The sequence below is a fragment of the Prionailurus viverrinus genome, chromosome A1, assembly GCF_022837055.1.
Source record: "Prionailurus viverrinus isolate Anna chromosome A1, UM_Priviv_1.0, whole genome shotgun sequence".
Classification (NCBI taxonomy): domain Eukaryota; kingdom Metazoa; phylum Chordata; class Mammalia; order Carnivora; family Felidae; genus Prionailurus; species Prionailurus viverrinus.
In genome coordinates this window covers 188,617,173-188,644,666 of record NC_062561.1, presented here as the reverse complement: position 1 = coordinate 188,644,666, position 27,494 = coordinate 188,617,173, and the positions used below count along the sequence as shown (strand labels likewise).

General features: G+C 40.4%; 1 protein-coding gene across 1 annotated transcript in view; it reads right to left on the bottom strand.

Annotated features, from left to right (window-relative positions):
* The window catches only part of ATP10B (ATPase phospholipid transporting 10B (putative)), a 350,924-nt gene that overhangs the window by 84,404 nt on the left and 239,026 nt on the right, over nucleotides 1-27,494 (bottom strand). The window contains exons 6-7 of the mRNA XM_047860005.1: nucleotides 27,233-27,427; nucleotides 9,682-9,886 (exon numbers count right to left, since the gene is read on the bottom strand). Coding sequence (XP_047715961.1) covers nucleotides 9,682-9,886; nucleotides 27,233-27,427 — 400 coding nt within the window. The remainder of the gene's footprint in view (nucleotides 1-9,681; nucleotides 9,887-27,232; nucleotides 27,428-27,494) is intronic.

Genomic DNA, 27,494 nt, shown 5'->3' with positions numbered 1-27,494 from the left:
TTTCCTTTCTGACTCTGGGTGAGGAAATGATCTGCATATGCAATCACCTGGGTGTGTGTCCCTGCCTGCCCAAGAGATTCCCACCAAAGCACACAGACTGGGTTACAGGGCTGTGGGCAGGAGATGCGATCTAAGGATTCCATACAGTCTTGTGTGGCCTTTTTTCAAGTGTACAAATGTTCTGATTCTTATTCAGGGCTAAGACTAAATTTAATCTCAAAATCAAGTTATGACATTTTCCAAGATATAAGGCATGGGTTTGACATGCCAAGAAAATACTGGGAAAAGAATGATGTTTTCTGTCATTCTTAAAAGGAAACAATTACTAATTGTTTGTGGGACTGTTTATTAATAAATGTCTTTGTGATTCCCTGTTAGAGTATAGAGTCACAGCCTCTCTCTCATTTACAGCTGAACACTATAGCACCTGGCACAGAGGATATATTCAAGGACCCACTGGTGAATCAGTGAGTGAATACATGATACCTGAAATATGGACATCTGCCACCAAGTGGGCAGTGCTGCCTTAACAGAATACAGTGTTAAACTGGCAAATTTTTTCTGCATCCGTTTTTCTTGCTGTGGATAACTGAGACCAAAGAAAGTAACATGACATCCAATATTTTGTACCTCATATTTTTGGCAAAGAAGATCACAAAAAAGACAGTATGAATTCTGGTTTGAGAAACTTCAATATTAAGTTAGTCACAGAAGAGATGACCATAATGTGTCACCTCTCATGAACAACAACAAAATATCCTAGCACAAATCTAATCAGATACTAGTTGGGTAAATGAATTTATTGACTGAAACACAGTGAGGTAGGCACTACTGCTGAGAGTGATAAGTCTATGGAAGCACAGAGGAAGGAGAGATTCACTCTGGGTACATTGTAGAGGATGTTGTGGAGGCAGAGAGAAGGCAGATAGGGAAGGAAGGTTTTGTAAGCAGGAATACCACTAGGGGCATGGGAGAAAGACAGACAACCTCAGGCCTCTCTCCTTAAGGATAGAGGAACTTGGCCAACAGTAAGTTGGGTGTATATAGCATAATTATATAATGGATATTTATTGCTGAACCGCTCAGAACTCTCCTGTACCTAGACCAATTTCCACCATACAGTTGAAACAGAGGATGCCTTTCCCTCTAGCCTGAGTTAATTGGTCTAGGGGTGGATACATAATACCAGCCAGACCAACCTGTGTCTCTTTCCCAGTCCCTCTCAAGAGGTGAAGCTGTGAGTGTAGGTCTGTTTGTGAGAGATGAAAGCCAAATACAGAGAGAAACACAGACAAAAAAAATGAGCATTGCACTGATGGATTCCAAATTTCTGGTTGACATGACCCTATGGCCCAATTCACCCTGTTTTCTTTCAATAAAGTCTCTGTCTAAGCTATTTTGAATTGGGGTTCTGTCACATGCAGTCAAGAGTCTTGACTAATCCTTATACTAGATTGGTATGGTTCTCCTTTGAGGCATCAAATATTTCCCACATTGGGCTGAAATACTCACAGTTATCCTTAGTGGTTAAGACTGTGAAGACCACTATCAAAATGTAAATATGTTATCATGGGGTAGGGAGACAGTGGGAAAGAAGAAAAGTTGAAGCTATCATCTATTAACACCTTTAGATGATCATATCTTTCATATAACCTAGCAGAGCTTCCTCATAAGGCCCTAAAGGGACAAAAATTAAAAAAAGACTTTTTAAAAATGTTTTCTAACATTTATTTGTTGTTGAGAGACAGAGTGAGACAGAGCACAAGCAGGGGAGGGGCGGAGAGAGAGGGAGACACAGAATCTGAAGGAGGCTCCAGGCTCTGAGTTGTCAGTACAGAACTGGAAGCAGGGATCTAACCCATGAACCATGAGGCCATGACCTGAGCCAAAGTCAGACGTTCAACCAGCTAGGCCTCCCAGGCACCCCTAAAAAAGACTTTTTAATAGAAGTTTTCAAATAGTGCTAAACACTGGGAAGGAGAAGGGATCTCCCATGTTTGTGGTGTGTGTGTGTGTGTGTGCATGCCTGCGCACACGCTCATGTCTTAGAAGACCTCTGGAGGGGAGACTCACCAAAAAAAGGTCAGAGGACTGCAAAAAATAAAAGTAAGTTTTTTTTAGGGCTGTGTCCATCATGGTTTCATTATTATCATTGCAAATAATTGTATAGTTTCATTATTTTCATATTTGTGAAATTGTATTTATTTGAGAAATAAAATAAACATGTAAAGGGATCTAAGAATTACTTTAGCAAAGGGAAAAGTAATCAGGTACATCCAAATTGCCTTCCAAATTTGGCATAACCCTGCATTAGCTGAGGAATCTTTGATAAGATTTAATCTTTTAGAAATTGTTTCCCCATCTTGAAATTATTACTAATTCTTCCCTTTCTACTTCTAAGGATTGTTTGTGTCAAATATCAAACTACAGTATACTTTGTACTACAGAGGATAATTGACTGTCTAATGTGGGAGAAGGACTTACATATTTAATATTGGTGAGGTTGTGTAAAGACCTCTAGTCCTGAATTTCAAGTACCAGCATAAATCCTCATCTATTTAATCTTTAAAAAGTTCTAGTTCTGTCCATTTAATGGCACAGAAATAATGATCAATCCAATACCAATATGTACCTTCAACATGTACTTATTGTGATTTCTAAACACCATTTTCTCTTAAAAGGAACTAGATCTATTGAAGACTATTGAGGTCATGAAAAAGAGCTCAGGAGCCAATGTGAAGAAGGTCCCACTGGCTAAAAATGGGGCAATCAATAAAGATAACAAACGCACCGATTTGACACACATCAAATATGTTTAAATCCATGAGTGCATATTGATAGTAAAATAGACAAACTCATTGGTCACCTGTGCAGGATGGTAGGGAATCAATTCATGCAACAGTGACATATCCACCCACAAACACAAATCTAACCTGAATCAGATTTAGGCACTAGCTCTAACTGCCAATTTACAGAAATACAATGAACAGGGAGACATGTTAAATGACATAACTGAGAGACAATGCGATCAGCAAAATCCAGACTATGGGAAATTTCATAGAACAATCTTATTTATTCAGCAACAAGAACTAAATATACAAGAAAAACAAACAAACAAAAAAAAAGAAAGATGAATAGGGAACCTATCGAATAAAAGAGAGTTAAGCTTATCTAAGTGTTTAGACTTATTTGGATTCTGCTTTTTTTATTTAAAAAAAATTTTTTAAAAATGTTTATTTATTTTTGAGACAGAGAGAGACAGAGCATGAATGGGGGAGGGTCAGAGAGAGGGAGACACAGAATCTGAAACAGGCTCCAGGCTCTGAGCTGTCAGCACAGAGCCGGACGTGGGGCTCGAACCCACGGACCGCGAGATCATGACCTGAGCTGAAGTCGGCCGCTTAACCGACTGAGCCACCCAGGCGCCCCTGATTCTGCTTTTTTTTAAAAAATGTTTTTATTTATTTTTGAGAGACAGAGAGAGCAAAAGTGGGGCAGGGGCAGAGAGATGGGGGACAGAGGATCCTAAGCAGACCCTGTGCTGAAAGCAGAGAGCTTGATGTGGGGCTCAAACTCATGAACCATGAGATCATGATCTGAGCTGAAGTTGGATGCTTAACTGACTGAGCCACCCATGTACCTCTAGACTTGTTTGGATTCTGATTCAAATAAACTGGAAGATATTGAACACTGAATTGAAAGTTGATATCAAGGAATTAATGCTAATATTTTAGGAATGATAATGGTATAGGGGCATTTTTAAGAAATCCTATCCTTGAGAGATAGATATTAAAATGTTTGCCAGTAAAATGTTGCAACATTGAAGATTTGCTTTGAAATAAATTGCAGAATGAAGACGGTGAGGCTATTGATAAAACAAGATTGATTATGAGTTGATTGTTGAAATCAGGTGATGGGCACATTAGAAACTTATCATATTATTCTCCCTACTTTTGGATATGCTTGAAAATTTTCATAATAAAGAGTTAAAATAAGATAATCCTGAGTTTAAGTCCAAGCTTAGTCCACTGCTAGCAGGGTTACTTAACTCATCTGTCAAATGGCGATAATCAAAGTGCTTATCTCACAGGGTTATTTATGGGGAGTATAAAGAGATAATAGGTATAAAACTCTTAGGAGAACTGCCTATGGGACACAGTATATGTTTAATCAACCTATCTGTTGATATTATTTATTATCATCATATATCATCATGTAGATTTTATATTAAAGGGATACTAGAAAATTTGATCTCTGCTCAACATTTAAGCAGTGGATAATAGGTAGAAGGGCTATCGTTCTTTTTTTTTTTTAAATTAATTTATTTATTTTGAGAGAGAGAGTGTGTGTGAGTGGAGGAGGGCCAGAGAGAGAGAGAGAGAGAGGGAGAGAGAGAGAGAGAGAATCCCAAGCGGGCTTCGTGCTGTCAGCAGTGTGGAGCCCCAACGTGGGTCTTGAAATCATGAATCACAAGATCATGACCTGAGCTGAAATCAAGAGTTGGACGCGTAACCAACTGAGGCACCCAGGGGCCCTGAAAGACCCCTTAGGGTCTTTCTTAAGGAAACTTGGAACAGCCTGTCAGGGGCAGGTTCCATTACAAAATCCACCAGGAAAGAGACTTTTTCTCTGGTTGTCAGGGCAGGCAGAGTTGAGAGAACATCTACGTTTTGCTTCATTCCAGGTGCATCATCAGTGAACCACGAGGGTGATAAATAAATAACTCATTTACCCTATCTCAATCTTTTGGCAAAGTGCTCTGCTGCCTAAGTATGTTAAAGTCAGTGTACACATTCACTGCAGAGGATCCAAGCTACAAGGTTCTTCATAATTGAGAAAATACTTGTTTAGTACTAGGAAATGATCTGACACATGTTTTAGTAGGACTTAGGATTCAGTGACTTGGATAAGATATACCCAGAAATATGTTTGATCTGAAATACTAACTGGAAGAATTCATTTCTGACTCTTTGGCTTTGGTAATTTACATCTACCAAAATAAATGTCACATACTCCTTTTCAGGCATTAAATTCCCAGTACTCATCTAGGAAATCCTTTTAAAGAAGAGATTTCAGGTATCAGAATGTCACCAAAGAGAAAGTGGTACAATTTAATTCTCTAATAAAGTCCTCTGACCTGCTCAGCAGACCTTAGCATAAGACTAATTTTGGATCCCTTCCCTTTCCTCAGCAATGGGATGTGGGAATAAATACTGCAAGAATAGGTCAATAATTTTGTGAATTCCAAGATCACCCAGCATGATAAAAGTCTGAATTGAAAAAACAATTGGCCTCGTCCAAGTTGAATTCTGAGAAAAAGAATTTGAAAGCAACTCTTTGGGGGGCGCCTGGGTGGCTCAGTCGGTTGAACGGCTGGCTTCAGCTTGGGTCATGATCTTACGGTTTGTGAGTTCGAGCCCCGCGTCGGGCTCTGTGCTGACAGCTTGGAGCCTGTTTCGGATTCTGTGTCTCCCTCTCTCTCTGCTCCTCCTCCACTCATTCTCTGTCTCTCTCTCTCTCAAAAATAAATAAACATTAAAAAATATTATAAAAAAAAGAAGGCAACTCTTTGGAAACCTTGAGAATGATGTCTCATGTCACAGGAGGAAATTATTTTTGAGAAGCTCTTTTATGTTTATAATTTCATTGGAACCTGTTTGGGTAAGTGGAGAATGAATTGCCTAAGTCATGAAGATTGTTAACTTCTCTGTTACTGCTCACCTGCTTTGATCATGTGTGCTTCACAATCCAGGTTAATTTTCCCCCCAAATTTTCATGGGAATGCTAGAATTATTGTCTTGAAGAACAGTTCTGAAAACTCAGGGTTAAAGTTTAAAAGATCTGTTGCCTGCAGATCTTCTCAGAGACCTTACTATGTTGATGTATGTTGGACCCTCTAAGAGAGGTCGACAGGACACAGATTTTTCCATCCAGATTTGACCATGAACCTTGTTTTTCAACAACTCTCTCTTGAGATAAGCATTTGGCAGACTTCACTTTGAGAATGCTGATATAGGGGAGCTGGGACAAAGTTTGTCTTAGTGATTTTGAATTAACAGAATATACTAATCTCTCATCATCCACAAGATGTAAAAATGAGTGTGGGTGTAGGAATGGGGTGGAAAATTTCTAGAAATCTGTTAGTAAAAACCCTTTTGGCAAGGTGAAAGTATTAACCCCTAGGGATTTAGAAGGAAAACAAACAAAAGCCATTGATACTTATTACTTAAGATATAAAATTTCCATACAAACCATATCTGTAGGTACTCAAAACCTTCTCTGAGACAATGGTAAGATATGCTATTTCTATTTCTCAGAGTTTCATCTGTAAAGGAGGATAGATATATCCATCTCGCAGGGTGGTTGCAAGGACTAACAGGGACAATGCATGCAAAGAAACTAGCACATGTAAGAAGCATGGAGATGGTAGTTTTGTTTTTATTATTAAAAGTGTTTTTTGTAGGTGCCCAAGGTGACACCTGTTGTACAGGTTTTCAAGAAGGTAGTAGGTTCATGTTGAGATCATATGGGGGAACATTTAAAACATATGCATGCTTGACCCCTACTCAGTCCTGGTGAGCCATAACTTAGTGATAATGTGGAAGGATGCATGTATATTTTTAAAAGATTCTCTCTGTGGTAATTATGGTACATCTTGAACACCTCTAATGTATTTGGGACAAATCCCTAAACTGTGATCCCACATCTCCTATAGTAGTCCTGGAATGTGTTCCTTGGAATAAAAGGTTTCTGTGGTTAAGTGTTTAGAAATGGTACATACTCATACCTGTCCCCTCTCCTCCTTGGGCTTACCAAAGTACCTGAGAAGTCTGGCAGAAATATTTGAAAATTTGTAACCTAATGTCTTCTGTCTTTTTGATTTTGCAAAATGTATTTTTCTTGCAACTGTCATCAATGTCTGCCCAACACATTTGAGAAATGCTATAGTATAGAGTTAGAAGAGAATTCTACCTATATTCAGAAATCTTTTTGCACTGATGACATAAGGGAGAAGCAAGATAGCAAAGAACAGCCCAGATTCCTTTTTCAGGGACCTGGATAAGCCTACTTTTATTCTTCCTACCATGTACTACTTATATGTGAAAAGAATATTAAAAATGATAAATGTGTGCTTTCAAGTAAACATCTCTGGGTAAACTCTGGGTAATAGTCAATAGGCCAGGGAGATGAGCTGCTACAAACCTTAAGAGTTGAGACTTTGGATAAACTTGGTTTTGAATCTTGTTTCAAGCACTTCCTGGCTCAGTGACCTTGGACAAGTAACTTAACCTTCCTATGCTTCATTTTCCTCAGGTGTATAGTGGGGACAATAATAGCCCTCTCTCAGTGGGAATTTGTGAGGATAAAGGAGATAATCATGCAAAGGCTCAGTAAGGACTTAATAAAAGTACGTCATCATTATAACTATTATTACAGAAATGGAAAAACACACTTAAGCAAAGTGAGGGGGAGAATGAAGGAACAGATAGAGAACGCTAAAAACCTTCAAGCTCAAATAAATCTTCTTCCCTTCACAAATGAATTTAACTTTTTTTTTTTTTTTTTTTTTTGTAAATCATTATGCCAACTACCCTGTGAGAATTCAGGGTTAGAGTTTGAGAGATGTTATTAAATTGGATGGTCTATGGCACTGGAGTGTGAATGACCCTTTTATCTGGCTCTTCATTCCAGTCAAATCCCAAACTATCTGACTAATTAAAATACAAGAAACAGCTTGGGAGCTGCTGCCAGAGACAAAAAGAGAAGCTACTGGTTGAAACTCAACAACCCTGAAAACCTGCTGCCTGAGAGAGAATAAAGAGGACTCAGAACAGAGATGAGGAGATTGGGAAGGGGCGGCAGAGGGGTAGGTTTGTAAGCAAACACAAGTTTCACTGCTCCGAGAGCTTTGTAAAATAACGAAATAGAATAGAAAGTCTCAGAGTGCTTTGCATGTAGTATCAGGTGGCAATTTTACATCTCACATACACACATCCACCTGTGTGTGTTGCACATGCATAATATGTATTTCTTACTGTGAATTATGTTTAAAGAAGCTTAAAAGTCTCTGATCTAGAGGGCAGGCCACAGGGCCCTGAGCCAGGAAATAGATTGCTGTGTATCTAGAATGGCTTTGTGAACTTTCCTCAGATCCTGCCCTTGTAAACTCTAGGGTGATTTGGTGAATGTGGTGGGGACAAGCAAAGGAGAGAAAATTTAGACACCCAGCACCAGTGCAGTGACTGACTTGGGTGGGGCCTGGAGACCAATGGAAAACTGAACGTGAGAAATGACAAGAAAAGCAGATGGCAGCCATGTGGTCATGGTGGTTTCCATGCCCAGGGCAGTAAGTGCAGTTGAGGTATCAGCAACAGACCATTTACTGTGGGCCTACTATGCACCAAGCCCTATATTTCATTCGCTCCTTCCTTTATCTCATGTGAATCTCGTAACAGAACTAGGGGAGAAACACGCAGAGGCGAGAGAAGAGACTCCTGAGGAACCCATCGTACCAAAGAGATTTTGTGAGAACTTCTCATCCGGTGCTTTGGGACGGGCAAAATGAGGTAAGTGGAGTTGTCTTCTCTCAAGAAGTTTCAATCTAGATAACCTAACTCTAGCTTATGATAATCTCTGAGGAATGAAGCACTTGCCTTCTCACCCGTAAATCCCCTGACTCATCCAATTTCTCTCCTGCCGAAGACTGGCAGAATGAAGAAAGTGATAGAATTTTATTCTTTTCCATGTGCAGAGAAAGGTTCCAGATTGAAAGTCAACCCTTTCAAGGGGATTTTTAATTAAAAATTGGAATATCAATCACACCCAGTTTCAATTACTCAACACATTGCCTATGAACACTGTTGATATTTACTGCAGACTATTTACTGGTCTCTTACTATATGTCTACCCTCATACTAAGTAATTACTATACATATTGTTCAGTCTTAAGAATCACTCTAATGGAGAAGGTACTATTTTTATACCCATTTTCCAGATGAGGGAATAAAGAAGTGAGAGAGGAGTAACTTTCCTGAGGTGACGATGCTAATAAATGGTAGTGTAGCTCTGTCAACCTCCAGAGCCTGGGCTCTTAAACCTCCAGACAATAATGACTTCCCCATGATGTTCAAGGTACCATATGTGTAAGTGTGGGGGTTAAATAAAGATGTTGACAATTGTTCTCTGTTTGTCTAGGAGGGAAGGTAAGATGTACACAAGTGAAAAAATAGTTAACAATACCTTCCTATAAGCTTATACTGGGGTCAAAGTAGTACTAGAGAAGATTCAGGGAGGGAGAGGTTGAGGGAGCAGAGCTGGGCAGGATGGGCAGGGCTGCATAAACATGGAAAGCAGGTTGGTCCCAAGGGTAACCAAATAGATATTAGACTCCTTGGTTTAGAACAGAGACCACAGTTTCCTTAAACATAGTGGGGCCCCATTTAGGAATTCTGAGACTTTTAGCAAGTTATTTACCTTTCTTAAGCCTCAGTTTCCCTATCAGTGGTATAGGGATAATACCCATTAAGAGGCTTGCTGGGAAGATTAAGTGTACCTAAGTGCTTGGGAAAAGGAGGCATCTCCTACTTTCCCTCTGGCACCAGATTAAGTTCAGTTTTCCAGTGAAGTTGGCTTGCTTCTTCCCTTTGACCTCACCTTTGGAAATCTTAGAAAGATCCTTACCTGCTGTGAGAAGCCCTTCACAACACGCCTTTGTTTGAGGTTTGTCTCTCCATCCAGGTTGGCAGTTTCCAGGTGGCAGATCCCATTCGGGTCTGAAGAGAAGAGCAGGAGTATGTCTGCTGGGATGATCTCATTGCATTGCATTTGGATGAAGTCGCCCACACGCACATCCTTCCAGCACTTCTTCACGTAGCTCCGCTGTTTTCTTGGGTGGGAGAACAACAGGGGTCAGAGTGAGTTTTAAGGTTCTCTAGAAAATTAAATGAGTGAACAGAAGAAGGTCCCACATGTGCCTAAATGTCCCCCAGGAAGCCTGTCGCAAGACTGTTTAGTATTTTACCTCCAAATGACCACCATCATAATCTCTCTAGAAAAGCTAAGCATGACCTATAGAATACCACTAGTAGAAGATCTGTTCTCACGATCATTTAGAGTTTTGATTGACTGCTGGCTGTTGACTGTGCTTAGCCTTGCTTCTTAGCTGAAGAAGGAAGAGGGAGAAGGTGACTACATAGTCATATTATTATATTATTATTATAGTACTCTTAATATACATAATTTTCCAGAATAGCTAGCTAACCTGTAGAAAGCAGGTTGCAAGGAAAGACTATTTCTAATTATGAGAGGGAAGTGGCAGTAGGAAAGTGAGGATATAGACCATTGTGGAGGAAGATCTGGGGCTGTGCTGAAACAGAAAACTCTGGGCAGTCAGGGAATTAGGAAGACAGCAACAGTAAGGTTGACAAGATGGGACCCATGGTGATCATAGAATCAGAGGGCTAAAGAAATCTGAGGAAATTATGAACTGTCTGTTTCTATTCAATTTATCAAGCTCAGATATAACAGTGGCAGCAATAATCACAAATGTAGGATTTCTACTGTGCCAAGCATTAATGTTCGTTAATACTTTATTTACTTGCATAATAACCCACTAGAATAGATATTGTTAGACCCAGTTCACAAATGAGGAAATTGAGGGTCCAAGAAAAGTTTCCAAGGTCTTACAAAAATAGAGCTGAAACCTGAGACCAGGTCCAGCTTGACACACATCCCTACAGTTTTCAATGCTTGGAGATCCTACTGCCTCAAAAGTATCCCTCTCCCTCCTTGGGTCTCAGGTGGTTGTGCAGCCTCAGCTTTTGCACCAACAGCAAAAGGACTCCCTACTACCCAAGGCAAGACATTCTATTTCAAGGAGCTCTCATCTTAGAAAGTCCTCCATCTTCTACATAGCCAAATATTGAGCTAGATCTGCTCTCCTGGAGAGCCTGATATATTCCATCTTCTACCATTTTGTAAATATTTTAAGGCATTCATCAGGTGGCCCCTGAAATCTTTTGGGCTTCCCAAGTCAAATTTAACTTTCCAAGTGTCCTCTGTTATTCTTGTATGAATGATAGTTTCAAGAGCTGTCGAGGTGTGAGCTGTTTCGTCTAAGGCTGCATTTGGAAATGTTTCTCTTTAAATATGGGATGTGGAACCAAACCAATATTCTACATGTGGTCTTTTCAACTGAGCCCAGCTGACTTGCAGCTGGATGCTTCTCAGACCAGCCAGGCCTAAGGAGGTAAGCTCTCCTTTGCTGGTTTTCTTTACGGATGCTGAACCCCTCTGGGCATGTTATTGCTTCAGTTTCTGTTAGAATCTGGGTGCCCAGGCATGACAAGACTACTCTTCCACAGAGAAAGAGATGTGACTGGAATTTCACTTTTCTCTTTTGACTTCATAAAAGTCCCTAAGAAGGATAAGGGCTTGAGGTCTTTCTTCCTCTTTGGTGCCCCCTGAACAAGCCCTCCGAAGACCCCATTGTCCTTGTCATAAAAGATCTATGAAGATGACTCCCCTAGTCCCCTGAAATGAGTGTGCTTCTATCTGGAAGGCCAACCAAGGGAAGATCTGATCAGAGTCTACAAAATAATCAGGGACATTAGTATTGGGGAACATCCTGCCATGCTAAAGACCCATAGAATTCTTTGGAAGTTCCCGTGGCTCCAGAAAGCACAGCACGGCAGCTACTGGCAAAATCAATCGATGGGCAATATCACCCAAATGTCTATTGAAATCACCTCTAAGGATTTGGGAGGCAATGCATCTAGAGCATCTTAGTAATATTTCTTCTTTCCATGGAAAGACATTTAACAGGTTTTTAAACACTTTTTGATTCCATCAGCTTATTTTATCACCTTTTTTTCCCCCGTGAAGAACAAGGTCAGTCCCCACTCCCCATATTTATTTCTCAGTGGCACTTCAGAAATATATTTATCTGTTTATGGATATATTTAGGGTGGATACCCCTCCATCAGAAAGGTGAACATTACTGTAAAATAATTCATGGTTTCTCTGCTGATTCAGGGAAAGATTTGTTTTTTTCTTCAGAGTAGCCCTGAGAACACCTGTTAAATGTTCAATTATAAGACTACTTAAAGAAACTGGAATGGCCTGTACTCTCCATGGGAAAAGGAATCTCACAGGGCCAAATAAAGATTGGATTTCTCTCTTGCTTTTTTGTTGTTAGTGTTGTTTTTGAGGGGGTGCTTAAAACAAAACAAAAAAATTCCTAAATATTGTAGCAATATTGTTCCAAGTGATAAAGGATTATCACTGAACTTGTCCACATTCTTCCCCACCTCCCCTCTTTGAGTTCTGTGTCCTATCAGATAATGCCTTTGGGGATGGTGGGTATCACCTGATTGCTATAATCTCAGCATTCTGACTGGTATTTGAGATTGGGTTTAGTGAGAATGGCTTTGACTCTGAGGAATATCCTGATTGCCAACTATTCCAGAGTGCACTGGTTCAGAAGATTGTCAAATGCTAGTTGGGATTGGTGTATATATAGACATATTGGAGGCAAGGCCAACATACCTCCATCCATGAATAGTGAATTTTATTCTTCCCCCTTCTAATAAAGGACACCACTGCTTCTTATGGGATATGGGCTATAAGGGTGATGGAAGATTGAGGGTTATGGAGATGAGCTTATGGTATATACATATTCATAAGTGGTCACTTTTGTGAGCTGGGCTGGCATGTTGTCTTGTCAATTCCCATCATGATGATAGGTGTTATATGGTAAGTGGAACCACCCAAGATGCTGTAAGTCAGACCAGTCTCTGACTTCTATTATTTCTTGGATCTCAGGGAAGTCACTGCCTTACTAGTAATAATCACCTCTGTCTTTCCTTTATATTAATCCTCTTTTCCTTAGGATGATATGTGGTGGTAAAGAAACATTCTTAGTCCCTGCTGTAGGCTTACCATCCCCAAGAAAGAGAATACACATCTCTGTGAATACAACGAGTGCTTCTCAAACAGAGACATGCATGCTTCAGGCACACATCCCATTATGTGTGTCTGGGAATACAGAGGCTCTTAAATCAACATGATTTTGGGATGTTAGTTTTAAAAAAACATGTTTTTTGGGGGGGCTGGGTGAGAGGATACAGTTTAGTATTTAGCTGGTACATAATTTGAAGAATTATGTTTATATTAACCCTAGCATAGTTAGGTTATAAAATCAGAGTCAAATTTTAAAGGAATTTTTTTGTGAAACAATGAGACACCAGGGTAAAAAATGAGACCTTCTTTCACTTGGCTACTTTGTGCTAGTCTCTTGGTCCTCTGGGGTCCACTTTGTCTCCCCAACAATCAGGAATATGAGTATGTCTGTGGAAAAGGCAAGGATGCACAGCCCAAGGGGTCCAGCCAGAGGAGGTAATGAGTGGCTGAACCCAGCTGATGCGGAAAATCAGCATGTCCCTGCATTGAGTGACATCCAGATGTGGCCAGCAGCTGGCTGGGTGCCACCTGAGGAAGTCATTTGGAACAGCTGCCTCAGGTGGATGTGTCCATACGCTCTTGATCACCTCCATGCTCAGTGAGTCACACCTGGGAACTGATTGCTATTTTAGTTTCATGGGATGTTCACTGCTGTTTAAAAATAAGACAAATCAACATGGCTTGGGATGAAGACTCCATCTGGCAGATTCTGCTTCGAGGAGAAATTAAGTGGTGCTGTGCTAAATGGCTTTCTGAGAGGAGATGGGGCTTATTAAGAGAGAAATAAACAGCAAGAGAGGTTTCTAACCAACTGGAGTCCATGGGGGAGCAGGTGAAAGGAGAGAAATAGGGGACGAGAGGATGCTTAAGGCTCCATTTCTCAAGTGTGTGGGTTTTATGAAAAGGGCTTGAAGGAACTAGAGTAAAGAGGACTTATCAGGAGGTTTAGGTATCTGTGGGACTTCCTATTCAAAACAGGGTTAGGAACTGACCTCAGCTGCCTTTCTGGAAGCTTGAATGCCAGAGGCAGAACAGTCACCATCACTACCCCATAATGAAAGGGGAATGTCAGGAACAATAAGTGCAGTAGAGGGATAAAGAGTAGATTTGAACTCCAGCTTCACAGCTTATTACTCATGTGATGTTGGGCAAGTTATATAACTTCTAGGAGCCTTTGTTTCTTCAGTTGAAGGTAATATGTGCACTTGCCTCAGAGGGTTGTTGAAAGGATTGGTGACATGACCAATGGATTGGTGACATGACAAGGATTGGTGACTGAGCTAAGGCTTTGCATTTAGTAAGTACTCAATACATACAAGCTTCTTTTATGATGATGATGATGATGATGGCTATGACCACAATGATAATGATGACAATGATTGTTAATATCATGGTGCGTGCTAACCTCCCACTCTGCCAGCCCCAGCACTCTCTCCTTCATGCTATTGGGACACCCATTTTATGCCCATGATTGCATTTTGTGGCTTGGGCCCAGTTATACAACACACAAACACAAGAAACTCTAAAAATTGAATCCTTTCCCTCAAGCTCAGAAAAGAGGGATTCAAATCCAGCCAATTGAAGACTTAGGTATCTGGCTACTGGCACAAACTCCCAGAAAAGTGTATCCTTAAAATCAGTGCTGCCCACCAAGTTAATTTGCAGATGTTGACAACTGGATTCTAAGGTTTATATAAAAGAGGCAAAAGACCCAGAACAGCCGATAAAATATTGAAGGAGAAGAACAAAACTGGAGGACGATTACTACCTCATTTCAAGACTTCAAGCTACAGTAATCAAGACAGTGTGGTACTGGTGAAAGAACAGATAAACAGATCAATGGCCAAAAGAGAGAACTCAGAAATATATATATGTGTATATATATATGTATGTATATATGTATATACATATATATACACACACACACATATATATGTATATATATACACACACATATATATATACATACATACACACACATATATACATATGACCCTCAATTTATTCATCTATTTATAAATTGACCCTCAATTTACTCATCTATTTATAACAGAAATTCAACTAATCTCTGACAAAAGACCAAAGGCAATATAGTAAAGATAGTTTTTCAACAAATGGTTCTAGAAGTGGATGTCCACAAAGAAATTTAGACACAGAACTTACACCCATCTTCCAAATTAACTCAAAATGAATCATAGACCTAACTGAAAAATTAAAAACTATAAGAGTTTTAAAAGTTAACAGAGGAGAAAATCCAGATGACCTTGTCTATGGTGATGACTTTTTAGATACAACACCAAAGGTGTTATCCATGACAGAAATAATTGATAGACTGGACTTCATTAAAATTAAAACCTTCTGCTCTGCAAAAGACATGGTAAAAAGAATGAGAACACAACCACAGACTGGGAGAAAATATGTATTTTACAGAAGACGCATCTGATAAGGGACTGCAATTCAAAATATACAAATAACTTAAAACTCAACAATAAGAAAACAAACAGCTCAACTGAAAAATGAGAAAAGAGCTGGACAGACACCTAACCAAATATATATATACAGATGGCAAATAAACATGAAAAGATCCATATGCCATCAGAGAAATGCACATTAAAATGAGATATCACCATACTCTTATTAGAACAGCCCAAATCCAGAACACTGACAACATTGAATTCTGGCAAGGATGTGGAGCAAGAAGGACCCTTATTCACTGCTGGTGGGAATGAAAGATGGGATAGCCACTTTGGAAGAAAGTTCAACAGTTTCTTACAAAACTAAATATACTTTGTCCACATGGTCCAGCAATCATGCTCCTTGGTATTTACCCAAAGGAGTTAAAAAACTTATGTCCACACAGAAACCTTCACATGGATATTTATAGCAGCTTTATTCACCATTGCCAAAATTTGGAAGCAAGAAAGATGACCTTCAGTAGGTGAATGGACAAACTGGTATATCCAAACAATGAAATATTAATCAATGCTAAAAAGAAGTGAGATATCAAGCCACAAAAAGACAGGGAGGAAATTTAAATGCATGTTAGTAAGTGAAAGAAGCCAATCATAAAAGGCTACATACTGCTTGATTCCAACTATATGACATTGTGGAAAAGGCAAAACTACGGAGGCATAAAAACATTTGGGGTCGCCAGGGCTTGTGGGGTGAGACAGAGAAGGTGTAAAGGCAGAACACAGAGGATTTTTAAGACATTAAAACTATTCTGTGTGATACTATAATGATGGATACATGTTACTATACATTTGTCCAAATGCACAGAATATATAATACCAAGAGTGAGCCATAAACTATAGATCTTGGGTGATTATGATGTGTTGTGACAAATGTAGCACTCTGGTGGGGGATGTTGATAATGAGGAAGGCTATGTATGAGTGGGGCTAGGGGTAAATGGGAAATCTCTGTACCTTCCCCTAATTTTGCTGTGAACCAACAGTAGACTACTCTAAAAAAATAAAGTCTTAATAAATAAAACAAAACAAATCAGAGCTGAAGGGATTTAATGGATTTCTAATTCTCAGCTGAGGAAATGGAGGCTGAGTGACCTGGTCAACGTACACAGTGATGAAACTTGCATTGGAATCCCTACTCTTTCTACAGTGCCAAGAAAGAGAACCAAGGGCCTTGTGGCTGGCTCAGGAATACTTGTACTACCCAATTGTTTTGCCAGTGGTATGTTGAGGTAGAGGCAGTCCCACAGAGTGGTTAAAAACTTTGGAGTCAGTTGAACTTGATTTGAAACCTGGAACTATCTCCTATATGTGGTGATGCCTTGAACCCACTGCTTAACTATCTGACACTCAATTTATTCATCTATCAAATGGGACAACTAAAATATATTCTATAGGTTATAGTGAGAGCTAACTAAAATAATATGTGAGAAGTATCTAATGACCACACAGCAAATGGCCTTTACTGCTGCTATTATTATCATTATAGTTATTATTAGCTTGGAGCAAACAGGGTCACTGCTATGGAGACAGTGTTAATTGTCTATTTTTATGATGTCATATGCATAAGCGGTTTTTTTGCTTGTTTTTTTGTGGATTTTGTTTTTAGTTTTGCTGGAGGAGGAATCTGGCAAGAGGGTGTATAAGACTTGAAAAGGGACAACAAAGGGGTGCCTGGGTGGCTCAGTCAGTTAAGCGTCCGACTTCAGCTCAGGTCATGATCTTATACCTTATGGGTTAAAGCGCCGTATTGGACTCTGTACTGACAGCTCAGAGCCTGATTTTGTGTGTCTCTCTCCTTCTCTCTCCTTCTGTCCCTGCCCCACCCCTCAAAAATAAACATTAAAAAAATTAAAAAAAAAAAAAGAAAAGGGACAACAGGTTGTGTGGCCTTTGTCCTTGACCTGGCCCCAGGAAGTGGAACAGAAGCTAAAGCAGTTATGTTAGAGACAGTCTGAACCTGGGCAGTGAGTGCCCCCTGCCTGGCTATTCCTCGTCCTCTGTATCTAACTGTCAGCTACAGACCACAGTGAGTGGCCTTCAGGCTCACAAGATTGAGGAAAGTACCAGAAGGAGACAATGGAGGCCAGAGGAGTGGTAGGATACCTTGATTTCTGGCTTGGCTGGAAATATTGGTGGACACAGTGACATTTGCCATATGTAAGCTTGCCCAGGCATATCTGGGGATGCTTGAAATTAGGGTGGGAGGACACATCTCAAATCAACAATTTGGGTCTAACTATCACTGGAGTATTTGTATTAATATGACCTCACCTAGAGGCCAATGAGGCCTAACACAACAGGTCACATCTGCTGTTAAAGTCCTTCTTTATACTGAGAGCCCCAGATTTAAGTTTTTTAAAAATGTTTATTTACTTTTGAGAGACAGAAAGACAGAACATGAGCAGGGGAAGGGTAGAGAGAGAGGGAGACACAGAATCCGAAGTAGGCTCCAGGCTCTGAGCTGTCTGCACAGAGCCCAACGCGGGGCTAGAACTCACCAACTGCAAGATCATGACCTTAGCTGAAGTTGGCCGCTTAACCAGCTGAGTCACCCAGGCACTCCAAGAGCCCCATCTTTATTGAAGCTCCAAGGAGCAGCCTACTCTCTAACCTCTTTGTGCACTTTGTCACATGCAGAAAGCAGAAATGAGCACCGAATGGCACAAACAGTGATGGCCATGGAAACACCCTGCTTAGGGGACAGGAGATTCACAGGTGCACTCCATCAAGATCACATTCACAGATTATGGGGAAACAGCCTGGGGGCATCAAAGGCATGAGATGTTACCCCAAATGTTACCTTGAGCCTCTGCAGATCCAAACACTACCTTTCACTTTCACTTCTGGGCAGTGAGTGTCAATGGTGCACTTTTCTTTGTCCCATTTCCTGACACATTATGGCCCTATTTGCTGTTTCATGTATCTCTTATTTTCAACAATCTAATAAGCTTGTGGAGAGCTAGGATGACCCTGGGCCTTATATTTCTGTTCCTTCACAGGGTCTGGTGGAGTGTCTAGCATATGGGGAAGTGTTCAGTAAATATTCAGTAACTGATTCTGTGTAGATCTGTCTTGAACATGAAGCAGTAGAAGGGAAACTTTTCCTAACCTTTAGCCATTTTAACATCCAATTTGTTTTTGTTATGGACTCAGCAGGGAGACTTCTGATAATATACAATACAATACAATACAATACAATACAATACAATACGCTTATCTGTCTTGGGCCCAGCACTTAACCTACATTACTTATTTAGCTGCCTAATAATGAGACAACTTTTGTTATCATTATCTCCATTTCATAGATGAGAAAGCAGGCCCAGAAAGGTTACCTAACTTGGGTGAGGTCACATAGGTATGTCTACAAGGACATACAAGTGACAGCCATAGGAGCTTCATGGCTTACTGTGGACCCTTGGTTTTGTATGGGAGTGAGGTACAAGGCAGATGAAGCCTCAGAAGCTAGTGACATAAACAAGTGAAGATGGGTTGAAAATTGGAGCCTTACCTTTTGGAATTGTGAGCTCCTTAACAGAAGCTTTAAATCCTCACCTGCCAAAATATAAACATAAATCATACCTGTTGACATGAGGGCAGAGCTTCAGGGACACCTGAATTCTTGTTTTATGACTTTTCCATCCATTGAGTTTTGGAGAAGACCTAATGCATTCTATACTGAAATGACAAATGAATTGGCCCAAATAGTTTATGGCCTTCTGTGAGCACAGGACAGGCAGTGGGGATAGGATGGGCGCTTGTAAAATTGATGCTTCAGAGCAGAGCCTCATTTGCTGATGCCACATGTGAAGCAAAGATGTGTGCGATGAAAGAAATGGTCTGCTGGTCTGTAAACTCCAGCCAGTGGTGCTTTTCATGGTCATGCTTCATATGACACTAGATGTTTCTCTGTTGTCTGCGTTTTTCAGATTCTTCCCTCAGGCCCATTTCGCTATGTTATTAAGAGCCTGGAATTCAAGTTCTTTAGCTAAAGAGTTTGTCTTCTCTCATGTAGTTTCAAATGCTAGGCAATGGCATTTCTTCCTTAATCCTCTTGGGTCCAGTTCATGGCAACTTCTGGGTAGCAAGGTTATAGAACTCTCTTTAGCAATATTTTAGCTAACATTTTCTGAATGCCAGGCACTATGCTAAGCATTTTACATGCATTCTCTCATTTAGTACCCACAACAACCCCGGGAGGTAGTTTTAGGATGAAAGTGTGTTTATATGTCTTGATGTTAGAATAACCCTGGCAAAGCCTGAATTCTGTCTTATCAATCATCTCATCTCCTTTGGGTTTCTCAAAGAGCTGTTACCCAGAGGAAATAATAGTGAAATTGGGCCCAAATACCTGCTTTATTAATATCCACACAAGTGTGATATTCTCAAGCACACTCTGTGTTAGAAGTTGCATTGGCCAAAGTGCCCTAGGCTCTGGGCTGGTTGGGGCCATCTATATCCCTTGCCTGAGTGTAAATGTTGGTATAGGTGTGCTCAGGTGTGCTGTAGAACAGGAGGAGGGGGAAAGATGGCCAGGCTCCAGAGGGGTTTCTTGATTTCAGGTTTAAAATTCTGCCACACAGAATTTTATGAGGGAGCACAGCATAGGGTTTTGCTCTGAAAACATTGTAACTCTGCCCACTGATAAATGCAGCTCAAAGAATCCTTGATTTTTACTAATAATATGAGTGATTCCTCCCTTGTATGTGTGGGGAGTATGGTATGAAAGTTCAAAACTGAGGCTGGGCCTGGCACTGAAAAAATTAGAGTTGGAGTCATTGGAAATTAGAAAAAGATTGCTTAGTGCTACTTATGGTACAGAGGCAGACTTAAACGGGTTTATAAAGATGATCTCATTCAATCCACAGGACTCCAGAAAATAGGTGCTAGTATTGTTCCCACTTTAGAGATGTTGAAATGAAGTCTCAAGTGATCCACTGACTACATATATTCACAGCTTTAGTAAGTGGCAGTTCTGGGACAATCCTAAGTCTGATGCCAAAGTCCTTGGCTAAGCACCTAGTAAGCTAAGCACCTAGTAAGATGTCACATTTTAAACACCATTGTTCAGACTCATTTTTCACCCTCCTTTGGTACTGCATTGTATAGTTTATTTCTATAGCTCTGTTATTTTCAAGCACTCTTGCTCATCAACTGCACGTCTTTTTGCAAAATATACCATAGAGATTATGATCACTATTTAAAGATGAGACAAATGGGGCCCCAACCACTTAAGTGTCTTCACTGACATCATACAGTTAATTGTGGCAGACCCAGGACCAAGACTTCTGGTTTCCTCGTTCTCAGCTTTCCAATAATGTGGGCTCTGTCATGAAAGGCAATTGACATACAAATAAAAACAGGCTTCAGGCCAGGCTTCTTTCTTCCCATCAGCGCTGGCTACTACTGGGAAATCAGACCCTCAGGGCTAGGCTGTCTGAAGACTGGCCACTCTTCCGTATCATCTGGAATTATTTTTCTGTTATAGAAGCCACCTGGCTTCCAGAAAAGAGAATCTCCAAGTATTAATCAAAGAGCCAGAATTTTAAACTTTCTAATCGGAGTCATTCTTCTAAGTTTCTGACATTTCTTGATTCTAGTCTTTTTGATACCAGCATAAGCCACACATACAACCTTTAGCTGACACATGAAGAGGCTGTTAGCTAAAATTGTGTTTCCTCTGCCTGTTTAATGCTACTCATCTTTTGATGCCTCTGGAAATGTCACCTCTTTGGGGAAGGTTTCCCTTGGCCTTGATATTTTCTGCAGGTAGATGAGTCACCTCATCCCCTTAATGACTATAGCCCTTTGTACAGAGGCATGGGACACCGTGGCTGTTTACAAGTTCCTTGTGATCACTGGACTGAGAGCCCCTGGAGGGCAGTCAGGGCCTACCATGTGGTGCACACACACCAGATCCGGGTGAATATTTGGGACCAAATGACTGCTCAGCTGCTGAGACACTGGAGGGCTTTTGTTTCATTGCAGTATGGAGACAAAGCCCATCATGGATCTCCTCTGTTCACACCCCTGCTTCCTTACCACATGTTTTCTGAATACAAATAAAAATTTACTAAGCTGAATGGAAGGATAGAAATCTCTTGCTGGGTATGGTTCCCAGATTTATTAAACTGAGCCCTGGGAGAAACTAAGCTAATACAATTCTGAAGTTAATCTCTTCTTAAAGTCATTCCATAAATCTGATTAATGGGTCACCTTTAGACCACAAGCACAGTTGCTATATTAAAAGAAAATGCTCTAAAAGGATTGTAATTCTGTTAACAAGGCTTCTGCTGTTTGCAAAAGGACTCTTTCACAGTATAAAAAAGTCTGGACCGTATGATGCATGGGACTGGGTTAAGCAACATTCTAAGGGCCCTAGTATTCAATTACATACAAGCGTATGCAAATCCTTTCCCCTACCTCCCCCCTTCCCCCCACCCCCACCCGCTACAAAGATATCATTTCTCAAATGTATGATTCTGAGACAAAATGGATACAGCTAGTGCTTGAGGGAGAAGCTTTTATCTTGTCCTGAACAAACGAATTGTCCTTTCGGATCTTGTATCCTTTGCCTAACATCCTATCATGTGTCATTGATATTTGGCAAAAGAAAATGTCCTTCAGCATCCATCAGTTAAGATAATAACTAACACTTATCTAGCATTTCCTGGCTTCCTATTCTGGAATATTTTATAGAATCAATCCACTTCAGAGTTGGAAGAGCTTCACTGATCTATAGTACAGAATGATGCCAAGTGTGTATGTTCCTAATATGTGGAAAGCAATTTACAAAGAGTCTAGGCTCAAAAATATTTTAAGATGAGTACATAAAGGTAGCATCTCCAATATCTATTCCCCTTTCACTTAGAAACTATCTTATTTTTTTCCATTTGGGTTTTACATCTTCTCTGGGTGGCACATATGCTTTCAGGAAAGCTGACTTTGTGATGAACTCTGTGGTTCAGGTAAAATTCAATAAGCATAATCCCTACTCACAGGAGTGGTTCAAGGATGGACATGTGAGTCACTGGGGTCACTGAGGTGTGAGGAGGATCTGGAAAGTAAGCTTCCTTGACCTTCTAAGAATGATCCCACAAGTGCCTTTCTTTCTCCCTTTGTGAGTTACCACATATAGATGTGAAGGCTGTTGCAGCCATCTCACTGCCATGAGGAAAGTATGCCTGAGGGTAAAAATGATGCAGAGAGGACTGAATGAAATGGACAGCCAAGTGCGAGATCTAGAATGCAGATTCATGCCTGATCACTTGCCCATCTCAGAATATTTGTAGTGACTTAAAAACCAACAAGTCCCTTTGTTGTTTAAATTTGAGTTGAGGTTTCTGCTGCTTACAACAGAGAGTATTTCAGAGGACACAACTGAGTTACACAAAATTGGATAGGCTACTTACTGAGGGTCCTGGTAGGATCAAGTATGTCCTATTTCCCAAATTTATTTGGTTGTGGATTCTGTTCTTTCTAGCATATTTCACAGGACAAGATCTAATCTGACTCCCAGGTTTTACAAAGTGGAAACTGAGAGGGGCAACTGGGTTGCTCACTTGGTTAAGTGCCTGACTTTGGCTCAGGTCATGATCTTGCAGTCCATGAGTTTGAGCCCCACGTCAGGCTCTGTGCTGACAGCTCAGAGCCTGGAGCCTGCTTTGGATTCTGTGTGTCTCTCTTTGCCTCTCCCCTGTTTGCACTCTTTCTCAAAAATAAATAAACATTAAACAAATTTTTTTAGGAAGTGGAAACTGAGATCCAGGATTTAAATGACTTTCTAAGCTGTTGTTAGTAGTCAGTCACAGGTCTGGGCTTAAAGTTTAGGCCTCCTGAGTATGAGGCCTGCATTCTTACTTCAAAGTCATACCCCATCTCTGCCCTAAGAGGTTAAGTAGTTCCCTCACTGAAGATGAATCTCAAAAGAAGAATCTAATCATTCTTTTGCAGAGATCCAGATTCCTAGGACTCGATTATAAAGCAAAGTCTGCAAATTTGGGGCTCACAGGCAAAATAAGAACTTTAGGTCAAACAAAATAGGTGTGAAATAATTGAAAAAATTATATTAGGTTATTTCACTTAAATGCCAGGTTATTTCAAATAAAAACATGAACTTCTAGCTCCTTTAACAAAATTCAGACAATGTGGCAACACTAGGTCTATATTTGCACATGGTGGCTAGCTCTGCCTTCTGATGTTAGGGCCTGGGTCCCCTTATTTGCTACAATGCCTACCGTTCCCTGTCTTAATCTAACACTGATGCTGAGTATCAGTCCCCATTTATCAGCACACAGACAACATTGCTCCCCTCTTTGTATTGTTTATTTCATTCAATTACCTGCCTGACCCTCTAGTCAATTATTTTGCTATACTGAAGAAAGTAAAATTCCCCAAATTTCCAAGGTTTAGTAAGTTTGGAACAACACTGAGTTAAGGATGGACAGATATCTTTACTGCGTATCTTAGTTCCCTCGTGGAACATGGGTTAGGAGGGCTAATGTATAATTTTTTGATCATGAGTGTCTTTTTTTTCGGAGACCACCTCTTAGTCATTATTATTCCACTGAATACACTTCAGGAAATATTGCTATTATAAAACCTCTTATGTCCCTCCCTGCCAGTGAACCTATGAACTAAGGCTTCTTTTTGCTAGGATTGCTGCCACCTTGGTTTTTCACTGTTTCCTGGAAGCTATTTTGAGAACAGAACAACAGCCTGGCATACATCAAACCAGTTCTCAGCACAGGTCAGTCTAAGGTCTGATAAACACTGAGATTATCCCCAAGAACAGGCCTGTGATTCTAGGAGGCTTAGGGCAGAGGATTTCTGGCAGAGCAGGGAGAATAGGATCAGGCTAATTGAGGTCCACACTCATTCTTCCCTAAGGAATCAGCTTCCTGGCTCACCACTGTGTATCTTCTCTGAGGAAAAAAAAAAAAAAAAAAAAAAAACTAAGGAAAAAGAAAGGTAGCAAACAAAAAGTGAAGGTGTGGGTTGGTGACAGTCTCTTTGAAAAAAGGCAGCCTGCCAATTATTTTCCTTCTCTAGATGTTCAGTGTACTAACAACATTCAAGACAATTAGAAAACACACACACCCTTCAGATTAACTTTTTTAGACGTGCAGTTGTGGCCCTGCCAGCAAAGAGGCCAGAAGCGCATCTGATGCTGAGGGGAGACATGAAGATTTTCGTAGAGGTGCCCTGAAGACAAATGAGTCCCTTGCATTCGATAGTCTCCCATTAAATCCTCTCATCAGCCAGCTACAAGTCGGTTACCTGCCATTCCCCTGGGGAAGAGAACCCCTCTTTAGAAAGAAGCCCCTAAATGGCTACAGTGCACACCCTGAAGCCAGCCCCTTTCATCTTAAGAGGGACCAGAGCGACTGGAGAATTTCTGCCAATTAGGGCTGATAAAGTCAGAGGGAAAAAGTCAGACAGGAATGGTGCTCGTCGAGAGAGAGATGGACATTTTCCTTATCTGCCAAGAAGTCAAGCCCTCACCTGCTAGTGACTCAATCATCAAAGGCTAGCCCAGAAAGCACTCAGTCATGGAAGTCTCTCTCTTAGCCCAGACTTGACTCTCTTGCTTCTATCTTGGCTATATGTGCAGTCATAAAATTGAGACCTATAATAACTCTTATCTTCCTCTCTTTCACTGGAGAAGAATATAGATATGACTGACCAAGATCATATCCTTTCCCTAACAACCCTGTTTTGCCAAATGCTCAATGGAACCTTTGTAAAGTGATAGCATGTATAAAATAATTTTAAATAATGTGGCAAGATGGGTGGTGTGCAGTTTTTGCTTTTGTTGGGACATCAGAGAGGAATTATAAAGAAAACTTTGATGATGGTGCTACTGTGAGTTTTACATTATAAAAATAGAGCAATTGTAGCTTGCACATTGAGCATTTACTATATATCAGGCACAGTGCTAAGCACCTTCCAAGGATGCAATTCTCACGAGCACCCCAGGAGAGGTTTCAATTTTACAGATGACAAAACCAGGCTCAGAGAGGTTGGGTAACCTGCCTAAAGTCATGTAGTTAATGAATGATTTGACCCAGGCAGTGTGTCTCCAGTTCATCTAATATAATGCTCTACTGCTCCCCTGAAAAACAGTGATGTCTCTTCCCACCAATGGTCTCTAAATATGCTCCAGTGTGCTCATACACTGGACTAGGAATGGAGGAGAATTTATGCAAAATTCTTAAATGATAAACACATTTGAAATAGCAAAGAAAACACCAAATAATAAAGACCTCCTAATTTTAATAAACATGGGCTCAACCCTTTTTTCTATGTGGTTTTTGGTTTTAGGTAATAATTCTGACATTGGAGAATTAAACAGCTTCACTGAGATAAAATGATGCTATCTCCCTACAGTATCCCCTCTATAAAAAGTAGCAGCAGTGGCAGCAGGCACAGAAAGATCTTCTGGACCCACCAGACTTCCCCAATGAGTTTTGCTTTACCTGCTATAGATGAGACATTCTTGGTTATTGATCACTTTATCAGATTTGCATCTTCGGAGGTCTTCCCAAGCATCCTTTATAGCAGTGACCGCCAGGATGATACAGATTGGTATCACACCTACCTCAGGCTGGAAAGCATTGGCCACGGGAACAAAATTCAGACCCACAATGCCCAGAAAATAGAGATTGGCAAACCGGTGTAGCTGTTCAAAGATGTTCTTGGGTATGAAGGACAACACGGTATACTTGCTGGTCTTAATTTGATTCCCACAATAATGCCTGTTGGGATTCTCTTTGTAGGACCATACTTCAAAGGGCAGATTGGAGATTACTATGCGTTTCTTGTCTTCTTTCCTTTTCTGCCTTCTTTTGACTTCCTTTCCCATCTCTGCTCAATCCCGTTTCTTGAATTCTCATAGGATGGCATGTGAGTTCTCCATAAAAGAGTTTTTTCCCCTAATCAGTTCCATTGTTCAGCTGCCAGTGAGTCACGTCCCTGATATCTTTTATTTGCGTTCTTTGCTGGAAATTTCTCTCTCTTCTTTCAAAAGGAAAATTAAAAACAAAAGGCTGGTTTACAAATGCTGGGGGAGAAATGACAAGGAAAAAGCTGGCAGAGAACAGGTGTGCACTTGTCAGGTCACTTCCTTCTACTTGTTGGGACTCCACCTATTGGAATGTAGACGTCACCCACAGGGATCTTCCTTTTCCACCCAGGCAGCTGAGAACAAGTGTGCCAACTCTGGTCATAAAACCTACCTGGTTAAGTTTTAAAAACAAGAATTTTTAGCCAAGAGCCTCAGATGCTTTAAAAATGGTATATGTTTTCTTGTTTGAGAGATGTTGCCTGTCACTCTCCAAAGAGCCGCTCTTAAATTTGGTCTCTTGAGATGATCCAGTAAATTCTAGAGACCAATTCTTGAGATTTCAACCTTACTCTCAATAATATAGCATTTTTGTGCTTAATATTTTGAGTGTTTACATGTGCTAAATTAAGGTTTCTAAATCTCAGCACTAGTGATATTTTGGGCTGGATGATAATTCTTTGTTGTGGAGGGGCTGTCCTGTATATTGTAAGATGTTTAGCATCATCCTTCTGCTTTTATCCACTACCTGCCATTGGCATTCTCTTCAATATGGCAACCAAAATGTCTCCAGAAAGTGTCAAATGTTTCCTCCTCGGAAAGATTGCTCTGGTTGAGAATCACTGAATTAAGTGAACTTAAGAAAATAAAATGTGACAAGAGAGACCAATCCTTTGAAAATGCTGATGAGTTTTCATAACCTATTTGGAAGCAAGAAAAGAGAAGGGTGATTTCTTTTACCTTTCATATATCCAGATGTTGGAGCAGTTGATCTTTCTATCAAGACGATATCTCTTGAAGTCTTCCATGCCATCCTTGACCATGATGAGGAACAGCACAATAGCCAATGGTAACATGGTGATTTCTCTGTGGAAAACTTCCATGGAGGGCATCCAGTTGAGAATCACCAGGAATAGGAAATACAGATTAGCCCATCTGGAAGGGACAAGAAAAGTGTGAGTGAAAACCGTGGAGAAGGAAATATACTTTCCACACTATTTCT